Below are 16,905 nucleotides of genomic sequence, written 5' to 3'. Positions count from 1 at the left end.
TTCAGACCACAGAAAGGTGTAAGCTCCACAGGGTGGGCAAGAGGTTTTCAATGGGTGGGGTAATTACTTGCCCCCCAGGCAAAAGCTGCCTGAATAGCAAAGTTCTTTCTCAGAAAGATGTCCTCTGCAGTATGGGGGAATGACTACCCACAGGAATCCAGAGGTGTAGCCTCTGAGCTCCATCCCTAGAACCCACAAGACCAGATTATCTTCACAGAGTTCTAGTCTCCTCTTCTCTCTCTCTGCTGGTGCCCAAGGTGAGTGGTTGCACACAAATCTTTCTGTATTGGCCCTTTAAGTGTGTGTATTTCCAGCTGTCTCTCCCTGGCAGATAGAAACCCTGCTGCTTTTCACAGCCAGTTGTTATGTGGGCACCTATCTCAGTTCTGGTGCTCTGGGCTGGGAAGCCCAGCTTGGGGTTTAGGGCCCAGAGTTCTTAGTAGGAACCTCCCAGAGCTTGATATATCCCTCCAGACCTTCAGCTGCTTTCTGTGGGAGCCTGGCCAGCCCTCTTGCACCTCTGCACTTCTTCCCAGTTTCTATGTGGTTTCCACTTTCTGTCACTGGTTATAAGGGTCCTCTCCAATTAGTTTTCAGTTGATTATTCAGGATAGTTTTTCTATATTTTAGTTGTAATTCCAGTTTGGTACTGGGAGAATGTCAGTGTAGCTTCCTCTTAATCTGCTGCCATCTTGGAATATCTTATTATCTCTATTAAAGGTTTTTTTTTTTCAATTATACTTTACATTTAATATTATATTAGTTTCAAGCCTACAGAATATTGATTAGACATTTGTATAACTTACCAAGTGATCCTCCATAAGTCTGCTACCACCTGACACCATATAATTATCACAATATTATTATCTAGATTCCCTATGCTGTACTTTACATCCCAGTGACTATTTTGTAAGCTGGCAACTTGTATTTCTTGAATGTTGCAACTTTTTCATCCAGCACTCCAACCCCTTCCTATCCTCTGTATCTATGAGTTTGTTTCTGTTTTCTTTGTCCATTTATTGTATGCTTTAGATTCCACATATACATGAAAACACGGTATTTGTGTCTTTGTCTGACTTATTTCACTTAGCATAATAATCTCTAGGTTCATTTATGTTCAATTTTACGGCTGAGTATATATTATATATATGTACCACATCTTTATCCAATCACCTATCCGTGGACACTTAGGCTGCTTCCTTATCTTGGCTATTATAAATAATGTGGCAATGAACATAAGAATGCACATATCTTTTTGAATTAGCATTTTGGATTTCTTCAGACAAATACCCAGAAGTGGGATTGCTGGGTCATATGGTAATTGAATTTTTTACTTTCTGAAGAGCCTCCACACTGTTTTCCATAGTACCTGCACCAATTGCATTCTCACCAACAGTGCACAAGGGTTCCCTTTTCTTTTTCTTTAATATATATATTTTTATTGATTTCAGAGAGAGGGAGAGGGAGAGAAAGATAGAAACATCAATGATAAGAGAGAGTTATTGATTGGCTGCCTCCTGCCCGCCCCCTACTGGAGATCGACTCCGAAACCCGGGCAGGTGCCCTGACCAGGCATCAAACCATGTCCTCCGGGTTCGTAGGTTGACGCTTAACCACTGCACCACACTGGTCCAGCTAGGGTTCCCTTTTCTCCACATCCTCACCAACAATTGCTGTTAGTTGATTTATTCATGATAGCCATTTTGGCAGGTGTGAGGTGATATCTAATTTTGATTTAAATTTACATTTCTCTGATGATTAGTGGTATTGAGCATCTTTTCATATGTCCACTGGCTATCTATATGTCTTCTTTGGAGAAGTGCCTATTTAGGTTCTATGCCCAGTTTTTAATTAGATTGTTTATTTTTGGTGTTCAGTTGTATGAGTTCTTTATATATTTTGGATATTAGCCTCTTATTAGACGTATCATTAGCAAATATATTCTCCCATACAGTGGGTTGTCTTTTTGTTTTTTGATGGTCTCCTTTGCTCTGCAATTTTTTTTTTTTTTAGTTTGATGTCCCATTTGTTTATTTTTTCTCTTGTTTCCTTTTCCCAAGGAGACATATTCAAAAATATATTACTAAGAACAATGTTACAGTTTATTTACTACTTATGTTTTTTTCTAGGAGTTTTATGGTTTTGAGTCTTACATTTAATTTTTAATCTATAGTGAACTTATTCTTGTATATGGTTTAAGAAAGGGTCTAGTTTCAATTTTTTGCCTGTATCAATCTAGTGCACCCAACACCATTTATTGAAGAGACTGTTTTTATCCCATTCTATATTTTTGCTTCCTTTGTCATAGATTAATTGACTATATAGGTGTGAGTTTATTTCTGGGCTCTTTGTTCTGTTCCATTGATCTATGTGTCTGTTTTTATGCCAGTATATGCTGTTTTGACTACTTGTAGTATATATATATAGGCAGACTCCTTAGAGTTCTCTATATACGGTATAATGTCATTCAGCTACAAATAATGACATTTTTACTTTTTTTCCAATTTGCATGCCTGTATTTCTTCATTTTTTCTGATTGCTGTGGCTAGGATTACCAATACTATGTTGAATAGAAATGGTAAAAGTGTACATCCTTGTCTTGTACCTGATCTTAAGGAAATACTTTAGCTTTTCACCATTGAGTATAATGTTAGCTATGGGTTTGTCATATTTGACCTTTATTATAGGTTTATTCCCTCTATTCTTACTTTGCTGAGAGTTTTTATTATAAATGGATGCTTGATTTTGCCAAGTGTTTTTCTGCATCTATTCATATGGCCATATGATTTTTATCCTTCATTATGTTTATGTGGTGTATCATGTTAATTGATTGGCAAATATTGAACCAACCTTCCATCCTAAGAATAAATCCCACTTGATCATGGTGTATGATCTTTTCAATGTATCACTGGTTTCAGTTTACTAATATTTTGTTGAGGATTTTTGCATCTATGTTCATCAGGTGTATTGGCCTATAATTTCCTTTTTTACAGTGTCTGTCTGGTTTTGTAATCAGGGTAATGCTGGCCTAGTAAAATGAGCTTGGGACTCTTACCTCCTCTAGATTTTTTTTGAATAGTTGAGAGGATAGGTGTGGGCTTCTTTGAGTTCATCTTGTTTGGGACTTTCTGTGCTTCCTTGGTTGTATGCCTGTTTCCTTCACCACATTAGGGAAGTTTTTAGTCATTGTTTCTTTAAATAAGTTTTCTATACCTTACTCTCTCTCTTCTCTTTCTAGTACCCCCATGATGCAAATATCTATACACTTGATGCTGTCCCAGAGGTCCCTAAAACTATCCTCATTTTTTAATTCTTTTTTTTTTTTTTTTGCTGTTATGATTGGGTGTTTTCTGCTACCTTGTCTTCCAAGTCACTGATTCGATCTTCTGCTTCATCTAATCTACTGTTGATTTCCTCTAATGTATTTGTCATTTTAGTTATTGTATTTTTCATGTCTGTTTACCTCTTTGTATAAGTTCTCACTGAGTTAATCTATTCTTCCCCTAAGTTCTTTGAGCATTCTTATAACCAATGTTTTGAATTCTCCATGTGGTAGGTTGCTTACCTCCATTTCGTTTAGTTACTTTAAGGGGGGTGAGTAGTCTTGTTCTTTCATTTGGGACATGTTTCCTTGTCTTCTCATTTTGGCTGTCTCCCTGTGTATGTTTCTATATATTAGGTATGTCTGCTCACAGTTCGTGTAGTGTTGCCTTATGTAATAGGTATCCTGTGGGGCCCAGGCACAGTCTCCCCAGTCACTAGGTGCTCCAGGGATGTCCTTTGTGTGTGTTATGTGCGTCCTCCTATTGTATTTAGCCTTGATTGCTGTTGGCACATCAGTGGGTGGGACTGACCCTCAGAAAAACTGGCTGTGAGGACTAGCCATGACTACAGTGGATGAATTCCTATGCAAAGGCTGACCTAACAGAACAGGATTTTCTTTAGTGGGGCTTTGATCCCTCCTGAGTCCACTCTTTAGGAATGTCATTTTGGAGCGAATTGTATGGTGCTCTAGAATGGTCTGAAGCTTGCCACTGTGTATGTTGGTTTGAGGGCTTTTGGGGAGGAGCTCTGGAGCTGGTCAAGGTTAGCCACTGCTTATGCCTGGCCTGGGGCCTTCTGCTAGAAGCTACAAAGTGATCTGCAGTTGGTAATTACTTGTGTTGGGCTTGGAAGCACTTGGGAGAGACTATTCTGCAAACTGAGGTGATCTACCAGTAGAGCCAAGTTTGGGGTCACTTTGCAAGAGGTACAGGGCATGCAACACCATCTGCAGCTTGTTTGGGATTTGTGAACCTTTGCGAGATTTTGAGAAATTCTGTAGTGTGGACTGAGGCAAGTTGGTGGCTTGTGAGAAACTGCTGCTGAAAGAGGTTCAAGTTGGTGCACAAGTTGGGTGGGGTGGGGTCTCAGGGAATCACTAAGGTGGAGTGAGAAGTGTTAGCCAGGTTGATAAAGAATCAGATATGGTACCCACTTGCAGCTGCAGTCTGGGTGTGTGTGGGGGGGTGATTAACAAAGAAACAATGGTGCATGCTAGCACTTCTGTCTAAAGATAAGTGCCCCTACATCTCTCACCCTGAAACCAGACAATTCAGTTGCTCCCTGTATGTTCTTGGAGCTTTTTGAGCTGTTTTCCCTTCACTGGAGTTTAGGGTGAGTGTTTCTGACTGAGTGAGCCTGTGTTTGGGTTCTTTAAGAGGACAAATGGGACTATAGCAGCCTTTCTTCTAATCCGCATAGAATTCACACTGATTTTCATATCCTGATGTTGTGGGGACTCCTGTTCTTAGCACTGGTGCTCTGGGCTTGGGGGCTTGGTGTGTGGCTGGGACTCCTCACTCTTTGGGTGGACTTCCACAGCTGAGATATCCCTCCCAATTCTTAACCATCACATATGAGTGTGGAGGCAGCCCATTTCCCATCTCTGCCTCTCCTACCAGCCTCATTGTGGCTTCTATTTTACATACTTAGTTATAGTTTTGTTCAGCTAGTCTTCAGGTGGCTCTCAAGGGTGGTTGTTGTATAATTAGTTGTAATTTTGATGTGGTCATGGAACTTCCTGGTAAGGGTTTAGGGTGATGGGAAATGGTAAGTTAGTGAGTGTAAGAGAACAACTTTCTTGATGAAAATGAAAAACAGATCCTCCCAGGACTTCTGTCAAGATGGCAGAGTAGGTAAATGCTAGGCTTATTTCCTCTAAAGGAGGCCTCTTTGGTTTATAGAAACCATAGTTTTAGGCACCACTAAGTCTCTGGTAAGTCTAGCTTTCTCATTGTATAAGTGGAGAAATTAAGGTACACAGATGGGAAGGGACTTGTCAGGGGCACAAAGACATTAGCAGAGCCAGAAGCAGAACCCAGGTCTCGTGACTCCCAGTTCAGTGATCTTTCTTATTCCAGTGCTAGCAGGCCTTAGCTATGCCGAGGTCCTTTCTTCCATGACCCTCATTTCTATCTCTCTTAACTTTTTGACTCCCAATTGTCTGTTTGTTAATTTATTTTTCATCATATCATAGTATTTCATATCCATACACTTACACTCCAGGTTGCTATCAAGTTTAGAGAAAATTCTATTCCAGCTTTCAAGAAGGGCCTACATCTGTGCCCCCATGGAACATGGAATTAGGGGACCTGTACTCTAGTCTCAGCTCTGCTATATATTAAGTGTATGACCTTAGACCACTCACTTGCCTTCAATCTTCTCTCTAATTTCTACAACTATGAAATGGGAATATGAATTTCTACATGGCACTTCCTTGTCATGAGTTTTTCCTTATGTAATACAAACCACTTTGATTTTTCATTTTTCAGAACCCCTCAACATAGCACTTGTTGTGATCAAAAATGTTGGCACATGATGATGAGTTTCAATTGAGTATTTTATTTCATAACTGTCTCTGTTGCAAGGATAAACATCAACTGAGATGTAAAGTACAATGTGACACACAAAGAGGAAATCATTATCACTCAATAGTCTATCCCTCTCCTGGGGCTCACAGCATCTGGAGACCAGTTCGGAAATCAGGGTGAGGAGCTGAGAGTTGCTGCCACTTCTGCTTTCAGAATCTTTATTCCTCTTCTTAAACCTCTTAGAAAAAGTGCATTCAATTTTATATATACACATATTTTTACTACTTAGCAGTGATCTATGAATGTTTGGTATGGTACATCTTCTGAAAGTAATTATAAATTTCTTGAGGGAAACTTTTCCTTATCTGGTTCACTCAAGGTCTAACCTAGCACATAATAAACACCTATTAACTTGAAATGAACCAACATTAATTAAACTGAAGGTAGAAGATATAAGGAGGGCTTGTGAGCAGGGAGAGAACTAACATTTTTCATTATTTGTTGATTGTGTTCCAGGCTATATGCTAGATGTTTTATATGCCTCATCTACACCAATAATGGCAGACATTATCATTATCCTTATTTTATACATGAGAAAACTTAGACTTCAAAAAGCTAAAACCTTTGGCCAGCCATGTGGTAAGTGAATCTAGTGCTATTTGATTCCAAAGCCCATATCCAAAGATTGCTAAGAGCTTGAATTTCTATTAACAAAGTGTTGATTAAATAAATTATGAATACCCATATTATGAAATACTATAAAAACAGAGCGAGGACTTTATGGACTTAATGTGTAATAACTAACATCCAAGATACACTTTGAAGTATAAAAGGCAAAATGGAGGGTAATGTGAATTATAGGTTACCATTTGTGTTTTAAAAATAAGGTGTATACACAAATATATACAATTGTTTGTACATATACAGAATATTTCTAAAAGGACACACCAGAGAAGAACAGGGTAGCTGGGAGACAAGAGTGGGAAAGAGACTTTTCACCATTGCATCTCTTGAATTTTGACTAACATTAAATAAATAAAATTAGATGTGTGGATAAAAAAGCTGTGGGATATATACACCATGGAATACTACACAGCTGTAAAGAAGGACCTTGTACCCTTTGGGACAGTATGGATGGACCTGGAGAATATCATGCTAAGCCAAATAAGCCAGGCAGAGAAAGACAAACATCACATGATCTCACTTATATCTAAAGAACTTAATAAACTGATGAACAGAATAGATTCAATGACATGGAAGAATGGATCAGACTGACAAATCTCAGAGGAATGGAGGAAGGTGGGAGGGTGGAGGGGGAGAGATTAACCAAAGAATTTATATGCATATATGCACAACCCAAGGACAAGGACAATGGTGTGGAGAGGGACTGGGGACGGGGTGGGAAGGGGTGGAATGGGTCATTGGGGAGAAAAAGAGACATCAGTAATATTTTAAACAAAAATAAACACAAATATGTTTTAAAAAAAGAGAAAAAATATATAATACAATCTCTTTCTACAAACTGATGACTGGGGATTGACTTTGGAAAAGTTCTGAGATAAAGGGGTCAGTATGCCAGTGATTGAATAGGGGAACTCCCAGGGTGCCAGAAGCCCCACCCCTTGCACCCATTTCTCAATTTCTCTTACAAACCAACTTCTACTACAGTCATCTTCCCATAATGCTGACTGAGGTCATATCTTTCCAAATATCACACCAGAAGGGATAGGATCAAGTGGTCTCTAAAATGCCTTCCAGCTCAGACATTTAAAAAACTGAAAATCAAGATAGTAAGTCTTAGTATATTTGAAATCTTAGTCTCAAAGAAGGTCTTGGGGATTTTGTTTTGTTGTTTATAACAAAGAAGAGAAATATCTCCATTCTGATTTGCCTATTAGATGGTCTTAATGAAGGTTCCCTAAGTGGTCACTAAAATGTTTGCTCAAAACTCCTGTTGCAGTCTTCTTCCAGGCCTCTGGCTTCTGTGGCCTATGTTCTCCAGGGCTATCCTGTTTAGAACGCAAGGAAATTGGTCCACTCTAAAACTGAATACAAGTGAGCAAGGCCATTTCTATGTTTAAAGTCCCCTGGCCCAGATTTTCCAACACTAAATATCCCTTTCCTTCTTCCTCACTACCTGCAGGAGAACCGAGGGTCTGTGAGAGATCCCCAGGAGGAAGTGACACCCTAACTCCACCCAGCATCCACCTCCAATTCCTAGCAATTTCTATTAAAAAATTCAAGCCTTGACTCAGAGAGGTTTGTGAGCTCCTGCCAACAACTATAAATATTTCAACATGCCTTTTTTCCTTGAATGTATATGACCTGAGATTTGACCCCTCCTCTCCCTGCGCTCTTAGAAAATGAAGGAACAACAACAACACAGCCAATTCTTAAAAACAAGACACCTGTGTCAAATTGTAGAAGAATGCAGAGGGGAGATGGGGAAGAAATGGAGTGGTGAGTTAGAAGAGAGTGAGAAAGGGTTAATCCCTCTTTCAGAAACATTTAAAGAAAGGTATACTACTCAAGTTCTAGGGGCTGGGTAAGGTTACTGGATAATAATAATAATAATAATAATAATAATAATAATAATAATAATAAAAAAAAAAAACAACATCAACCCCTTCCCAATTTACAAAGGTCTTTCACCTACACAATCTCATTTGACCCTTATAGTTTTAGAAAACGAAATACTGTTAATCTCATTGTGTAGATGAGAACACTGAAGCTTTGAAAGCTGATATGACTTGTTCAGGGCTAAACAACTAAAAAGAGACAGTTTCTCTGGCCATTTTTGGACCCAAAGATCATGACTCTTGGTAGAGTGAGATGGGTGGTTAGAGGAGTAAGACTGTTAAACTTTTGTTTACTAAACCTTTTCTTGGTCATCTCTTTTTATCCCTTAGTCATAAGGATATTCTGAGGCTACAGGAGTGAAAAACTCTGCAGCAGTCCCCCTTGGCAGCTGCCCCTATCTTTACTATGCATTAAGTAATATCCAAAAGCAAAAGTTCTGGACTCAGACTCTCTGGGTTCAAATCCTAGCTCAGCCATTGTTTGTTATTTGAGCTTAAGAAAGTTAACTAACTTCTGTGCCCCTGTCTCTTTATCTGGGAAATGAAGAAAATCATGGTATCTACCTCTTAGGGTTGTTCAAAATTAAAATGAGTCGGTACATGGAAAGTGGCACAGAGTTATTTGCTAAATGCTAAATTAATGTTAACTATTATTATTATTATTATTATTATTATACTTAACAGAAGTAAATGTAAAAAAATCACACTGTAGAATGCAGCAGAGCAGTTATCACTAAGATGTGTGTTTTGCGTCTTTCCCTCAGTAGCAGGGAGGGCTTATAGGAAGTCATCTCCATACTTCAACTCAGTCCCGTTGGGATTAGTGGCAATCCCACATGAGGGGCATACGTGGGAAACAGAAGAGTTTTTTCTTTGTGAAAAGCTCAGTGACCTGAACAAACGACTGAACCTGTGACCTCAGTCTCATAGATACCATGTTTTAAGCAACTGTGCTAATTGGCCCAGACAGACATCACACACCCAGCTATACCATGTACATACAGGTCTTGACACATGGGTGCATGCACATACCCTTTTAGCCTGGGTAAGAGGGTGTGCAGGCAAACCCACAAGATAAGCTTGGCAAAGAGACTGTGTGGAGACCACTTGTTTAGTGATAGTTTCCTTTCCCTTTTCCTTTAGCCGCATAGAACCAGAGAAGCAACTAACCTGGGAACTTCATTTTCCCTCTCTCCACCTTCACTGAAGACACTTTTGACTCTAATTGGGACTTGGGTATCTGTCTCCTCCCTCCTTCAACTCCTTTACAATCAATTCTGCAATATGTTTTTACAAGAAGAGACATGACAGTAGCTCAAAATAAAATGAAGACTTCTGTTCTATCCAGAACTCCTGAAGCTACTGAAAACCAATCTGAACTCTCTGGAGGTCCAGTTGGCCCAGGAGATGAGGGACAGTGAAAGTAAGGATCTGAAGAGAAAGGGATACAACTGACCAGGGCATTTTTTAATATTATTGGATAAAACCTGTTATAATACTATCTCCTTGGCTGGGGCCCTGGGGCTATGAAAAGAAGTGGTGTGAAAATGACCAAAAGGGTTTAATAGTAGCTATCTTACTGCAAAAATCCAGAGGTGATGGCTTCCACACTCTTGAGTGCTCCATATAAAGTCACCCTTCCCCCAGAAAGTGGAGAATAAGATAGGGGAGAAAGGAGAAGATAGGGGAAAATGGAAAAGATGCTTCTGTGAGGTATATGAATGGGCCTGAGATCCAAGGTGGAGTTGGGCTTGTGCAACATCCAAAACCCCAGTTGTTCCTCTCATTGAGCAAGGGAAAGAAAGAAGAGAGAGAGCACAATACTGGGAGGAAGGGAGGTGCTGTATCTAGCAAATGTCATATAAATGTACCATGGAAGTAGGAAAAGCTGAGAAAATATGTGTTTGGGGCAGCCAATTTCATCTCTTCTTCTCTTACAAACCTCAGAAACTGGAACAAAGTATAGAATAAAGGAGTTCAAGACTACCAGGATGAAGAGGCATGTACTTCTTCAAGTCACCCAACCAGGCCACATTTGCCACCCTCAAATGGGTGACAAGTGATTTTAAGTTAATTACCACAGCACCCACCTTGAAGGGAGGTGATTAAATGTCCCTAGGCTTAGTCCAATTTCACCCTTAAAATTGGAGAAGGCTGTAGTGTCCTAAATCCTCTTCCCTTTGAGTCCTGAGAGAGATGCAGAATGTGGAGAGGATGGAAGCAGAAACTTTTAAATGTTTCCAAGCCCAACTGTTGGAAAATTGCAAAGGGGTACAGGCCAAGATATAACCCAGGATGGCCGTACTCTCTTCATCAATCTCACCTGATAAATTTTCCAGTCTGAGTCCTTTGCACTAGTCCCCCATAATCCATGGCTTGAGGTGTACAGTGTGTGTGTGTGTGTGCATGCGCATGTGTGCGCATGTTATTAATAAAAGCTTTTCTTTAAGGTTTTACAAATAAAGGCTTTTCTCTAAGGTTTACTCATTCAATCCGAAGTGAAACAGATCTTTTCAAGACAGGAGACCCCATTCTATCTTTCACACAATCGGAAAAGAGTAAATGATTCTTTTCAAAATGCAACAGAACAAAAAGTTGCTGATGAAAAAAGCAGCACACCCTTCTGGGAAACTGGTCTGCTCAAAAGGTTGAGATGACATCCTTTATATATTTCTGCAAATGTTGATACTCCAGCTGCTTGTTTACTCTTCATAATACTGGAGGAAAAATTCCAATGACAAGAAAGTCTAAATTCAGGGAAAAAGAGAGAGGGCTCCTTGCCTGCTATTTCAGTACCCACACTCTCAGCTAAGCCTACAGCGAAGCTAAAGTTGACCAGGGATTGTGGATACCCAAGAGGGATTTCTCTATGATTGCAAGAGGCAGCCTTTCCACACCCACCACAATGGGACACAGGCAGCAGTCCTGAGCCAGCTATAAAGATGCTCTATCTGAAGCCCCCTGAAGAAAACCACTGTATCACACTTAGGGATCTTGGCTTACTCTTCTATCTTGAAGTAACAGCGACCCAAGGTCATAGTAACCATGAAGTTTTGAGAAATGAGAATGAGATATGGGAAATTAAGCTTCAGGACAGAGGTTGAAAGTGAGGCATAAAGGAATGTTTGCAGTTTAATAATTTTTTTAGGAACAGCAGCATACAGACCCACTCTGTTAGCCTGCAGCAGGCCAAGTCGAGGGAATAATCTTAGAGGTCCAGTTCTATGCTGAGCAGGGCATTCTGGGGGAAGCAGTTGTACATCCAGAGTTGCCTTTGGATACTGGGTAAAATAGGAGTGGGTCTTTTCTACTACATTAGTACACATGAACAGTGTCACAGTCTTTACACACAACACGGGGAAATGATTTCTACATGGCTTTTCATTGCTTTCTTAATCCCCTCTCAACCCATCTATAACCTAATTTAGGCAGATTAACAAATTACATTTGTCTGAATAAGTCAAAATTTATGCCAGGTGAACGTAAAGAATAAAATATCACAAAATTCTAGAAAGCTAGAATGGCAGAACTAGAAAGTTCATATGCTCTAATCCTCTCATTTAACACACAGATAAATTGAGGTATAGAGAAGTAAAGTGCTTGCAAAAAGTCAAAGAGCAAGTCAAGAACACAGGTTGTCTAACTCATAGCCCCTGTCTAGCTAGTATTACTGAGATCACCAGCCCTTTGGGGTCCACATTTAGACTTAGAATAAACATTTGAGACTACTAGACAGTGAGCCAAGAATCCAGCCTCAAGCAGCTACTCCAACTCAAACAAATATCTTCCCTGGTTGGCTTCCCAATAGCCCAACCTCTCCTCCTCATCCCTTCCAGTATGAGTCAAAGTCTCAGTTTGGGACCCAGTTTGGTTGGAGAGGAGGCAGGGAGAATTGAGTTGAAAGATGCCTGGCCAATGGCCCTGTGACCTGAAGCTCCAAAGCAAGCACTGAGCCAACATGATTTAGCTTCTCTGGACAGTAGGCAAAAACTTTCAGTCAAAGGCAAGATGTTGTCAGGTATGCTCAAAAGATACCTGGCTCCCAGAGTCAGCATTTAGTGTTCAGCCCAGTGAGACACTGAACAAGCAACGAAAACCCCTAAGATGAGGAAGAAAAAGACAGCCTAATGTGCTACTGGCCTCACCCATCCTTGGGACTCTTTTTGCCCAAAAGGCAGAGTGTACCCTTTTCCCACACCTAGAAAATTATATCTTCATCAGAGTAGCCCATGAGCCTGAACTATATAGTGCCCAACCTTTTTGACCATTGCCCTTGCTCCTGGGTGGTGAGAGCCCTAACCATAGTCTCCTTACCTGGTAGCTTGCAAGGGCCATGTTTATAAACTGCCCAATAAAAGACTCCTCCCATCATATTTTATGGCTTGGTGTTAGACTGGTAGTCAAGGTGGAGAGTGCAGGCTAAAGGGTTTACTCTGGAGCACGTTAAAAAAGACCTAAGCTTGGAGCCAATGTTAACAGCTCTTCTTTGTTCTGCTTTGTCCCCTGAACCCCCAACTCTAAGCCTGCCCAGCTCTAACTCACTTAGGGTTTCAATAATGAGCTGAGACCTGTAACCAACGGCACCTTGCTTCTCTTTCTCCTCTTTCCTTCAAAAGTCTCCTCTCTCATCCCAGGGAGCCATATTATACTTTTCATCAAATTGCCTGGTTGCCCCTGTCCTGTCTGCTGCTTGGTGTGGGTTGAGGGACTCCCAAATTTCCCACAAGCTCTGCAAAAAATATAGGCTAATTTCTCTCCTGACCTTTTTCTTCTTTTTCCTGAATCAGACCTTGGTCACTTGCATCTATCTCAGGAAACTTTTGCCTGCGAGTCCTCCCAAGCTAAGGATGAAAGGAAAATTGGCTTCCCTTTCAAAACAAGTGAAGAGAAGGGACAAGATATACTGCTAGTGCCACCATACAATTGTATAGAGTCCACAGAGACTATATATTGCATTTTCTAGAATGGCCTGAGTTTCACTTCTCTTTTACTCTCTGTGGCTTTTTCCCATTCCCAGAGACCCTTCTGATGTGGATTCAGCCCCCAAACATCAAAACTACCTTTTTCTGGGACTCCCTCACAACAGTCCAGAACATCTGCATAACTTTAGACCCACTAAGCTGATCAGTGCAGCTTTAAGGCTGTAAGGATACCAGGCCTACCCGAAGAGAATTTTGGTTGTGAGGTGCCTCCAAACATTACATTCATAAATTTTTGGAGATGGAAGGCATGTCAGACATTAATAGAAATGGACAACGCTCCAACCCCATTGACTGGGGTGTGTGTTCTGTGTTCCCTGGAATGACTATTGGGCAAATATGGCTGGTAAAGATTTTAGCAAGTTTCTGTGGGCTTCTTCTATCCCTTTTAGAAAACAGTGCTGTGACACATGTGGCAGGGAAATTTTGGGTAAATTGCAGGAAGTGTGTGGAGGCAGAGATACATTTGGAACCTCAGAATCTGAATGGTTGCTTGAGAAAGCTGAAGGGCTCAAGAAAGGTAGTGCTGAGGATGAGATTTTCTAAGAGCTCAGGAATGTGGTGGGGGTGTTCCTGAGTTTTTCAAATTAAAAACTGAGGTATTCCCAAGAGCCTTCAGTATCAAAAACAATTTTCATGAATTCAACACACCGCAACAAGGACCCAAGCCAAAGTATTCTGAGATTCTGGGGCATAACAAATTCTTTTCTGTCCTGTCCTGACTTATACTCACCAAAATTTAAACCAGTAACCTTAAACCCTCAATAGACCTAGTCAGTGTCAGAGTACACACCAGCCACACCTTTGCACAGCCCATTGCACCCCCCTTCCCAGCAGCAGTGTGAGGTCTTGACAGGAAAGTCCCAACCAGCCCTCCTTGTGAGTCCCCTATGATCACCTACTTTGAAGTTTGTTCCCCAGCAGTGAACCTCTTCCTGGTAAAATAGTGGTTTTTCCAAGTTTTATTACACACACCTAAAGCCGCAGCTCTAAGCCTGCTCACACCACATGAATGCCAAAGCCTAGCTTCAGCCATCCCTCACTATGTCCCATGATGTTTCACCCAGATTTTGCCAGATTTTGCTGCTGATCCCAAAAGCCAACAGCCTGCCTCCAACCACAGAGCAATGCTCGGCAGGTGCCCTCCCAGGTAACCTAGGCAACAGTCAGAGGCTCTAGCTTGGTTGCCTTCCCAAGAGCCCCTGAAGTGCATCAAAGCAGGAAAAGGTAGCCCCAGGGTTGAGTGTGACAGTAACTTCTCCCAAGAAGTTGTTCTACACATTCCAGGGAACAGTTCCACTCAGGCATCAATGCATCCTGGGCAATCCTGAGGCTGCTCTGGACAGCCACTGATCCTCACTCAAACTTTCAAGTGGGGCCAGCACATTGGCACCAAGATCAGTGGCACCAAGAGCCCACAAACTCCTTCTTCAAGAGCAGCTCAGTGAAGCTAAAAACTAAAAAAATGAGTCCTTGTTTGAGAGCTTTAGGAGAGGCTCTCCAAGGGCCCACGGGACCCACAGGTGGACGCCCAGGGAAAAGGGCTTTTATTTTCACTAAATAATCCCCAGCCCCCCTCAGAGAGGAACAGCAGTATGTGTTGGGGGTGGGAGGGAACCCTTCAGCCCAGGGCAACAAGGTGAGTAGGCACATATTCTGAGCTGCAAACTTGCAGCGGGTCACAAATGCAGCTGTCCTGAGGAGCCACGAGAGGGAGTGAACTTTGAGGAGAGGGGCTCCGAAGGCCCTCAGCTTCCTCCCGAGACTCCTCAACAGAACTGCTGAAGGGCTTTGCTGGTGGCTTGTTGAGAAAACTGGATGGCTTCTTTGACTTATCCGAGCTCACACACAGGCTAAATGAGAGGAGTGCACAAGCCTCCAGTCTTCTGGCCGCCGGCCTTGCTTGTCTTAAAGGGAAAAAATCAAGTTGGCCTCACGCGAAAGCGGGAGAGGTGGAGGCCGGCATTCCGGCTAAGGCTGAAAGAGGCACCCGGAGCACAGAGGACAGCAGAGAGGCGCAGGGCGCCAGAGAAGGCACCGTTGAAGTTGGGGGCGGCGCGGAGTGAGCCGCAGGGCCCAGCCTGCCAGCCGCTTCATGCCTCTCTGGGCTGCAGACCACGGAGACCTCCTCCTTCCTACTTTGGGGTTAAGCACACAGCGCACAGAGATCCGCTCGCTTCCTCAGAGTGGCAGAGGACAGCCGGGCCCGTCTGGGCCGTAACCAACGAGGGCAAAGAGACGTGCTCACAGCCCAGCTCGCACTCCCTCCTTCCCTTCCTCTCTACTGAAGACACACACACTTGCCATGTGTTTGACTATTCACTCAGTCACCGGGATTCCGTGTGTCCACTCCCCATCCAGGAACAAGGACTGCTTGCAGATCGGCTATACGGTGTTTCTTTTAAAGTCTTCCCAGCCTCCCAACTCTTTTCTCTCTCCATTACTTCGCCCCCCGTGCCCCTCCCCAGAAAAAATTCTGCAAATATTTCCCCCCAGTACACACGATCAGGGTAATTCAAATCCAAAAGATACCCAGGGCAATAAAGTTCATTCCTTGCCTGTAATCAATGAAAGTCCCACGTCTCACCCAGGACGCCTTGCGCCTAAGTCTCCACAGCCAAGGCTGCCCGGAGCCGCTCAACTCGCGCCTTAACAGTGCCATGGGCAATGGGCAAGGGAAGGAACCGAAGCGACGCTCTGGAAAGGCTCCTCGGAGCAGGAGGTATGGAAGAAGATACCCTTGTCTTGAATGCCAGGTGGGGCACTCACCTGCTTGGAACTCCACTTGGCGATTCTTCTCTCTTTCCTCCTGCAGCAACATGGAATAGAGGATCCCGAAGGAGTTCTGGATACCAAAGATAGAGCCGTTGCACCAGGTCGCAGCGAAGACCACCATCCAGCCAAAACCACCTTCGGGGGGCTGGAAGCCTCGCGCTGTACCCTGGGTCTCCACGGTGGGCGTGGGCTCGGTTTCGTGCACTGGCTCAGGCTCCAATACCAGCTCCGGCAGGGTTGCAGGGTCTGGTAGGAGCTGAGGCTCCGGCTGGGGCTCTGGATAGGGCTCCGGTGGGGGCACTGGCAAGAACTCGGGCTCTGGCTCAGGGCTACCCACTCGTTCCTGCTGTTCCTGGTTTGCCTCCCGCCAGGGCCCCTTGGCTTCCTCGCTTGCTGAGCTCTGCAGCGCCATCACAGCCAGGGGACTGTGGCTGCTTGGACCGAAGGAGCCGCTGTGTGGCTGGTGCTTGTTTCTGCTGCTGCTGCTGCTGCTCCAAATGCTGCTGCTACTGCCACTGCCTCCTCCTCCCGGCTCCTCTCCCCAGCTGGCCAGCCAGTCCAGCGACGGACGTTCCCTCTAGCCCTCTCCTCCTACCCCTTCCAACCCCCCTCCTCCTCTCCTGTGTCATCTCTCTCCTCCCTCTCCTCCTCCCCCACCCCCACCTCTTCCTCCCTCTACCGGCAGCCGCTACAGCCTCTCTTCTTCCCAGCCCTTCCTCC

The 16,905-nt window shown here is 43.0% G+C and overlaps 1 protein-coding gene across 2 annotated transcripts in view; it reads right to left on the bottom strand.

Annotated features, from left to right (window-relative positions):
* The window catches only part of SLC16A2 (solute carrier family 16 member 2), a 129,819-nt gene extending 113,144 nt beyond the window's left edge, over nucleotides 1-16,675 (bottom strand). Inside the window, exon 1 of one of the 2 annotated variants that reach the window (XM_016203904.2) lies at nucleotides 16,180-16,675. In XM_016203904.2, coding sequence (XP_016059390.1) covers nucleotides 16,180-16,597 — 418 coding nt within the window. In that variant the 5' untranslated portion in view covers nucleotides 16,598-16,675. The remainder of the gene's footprint in view (nucleotides 1-16,179) is intronic. The other variant, XM_016203903.2, reaches the window with a different exon arrangement.
* Nucleotides 16,676-16,905: the final 230 nt, after the last annotated feature.

This window comes from Miniopterus natalensis, chromosome X, assembly GCF_054644295.1.
Source record: "Miniopterus natalensis isolate mMinNat1 chromosome X, mMinNat1.hap1, whole genome shotgun sequence".
NCBI classification, from domain to species: domain Eukaryota; kingdom Metazoa; phylum Chordata; class Mammalia; order Chiroptera; family Miniopteridae; genus Miniopterus; species Miniopterus natalensis.
The sequence above is the reverse complement of the archived record's forward strand: the minus strand, read 5'-3'. Positions and strand labels throughout refer to the sequence as shown.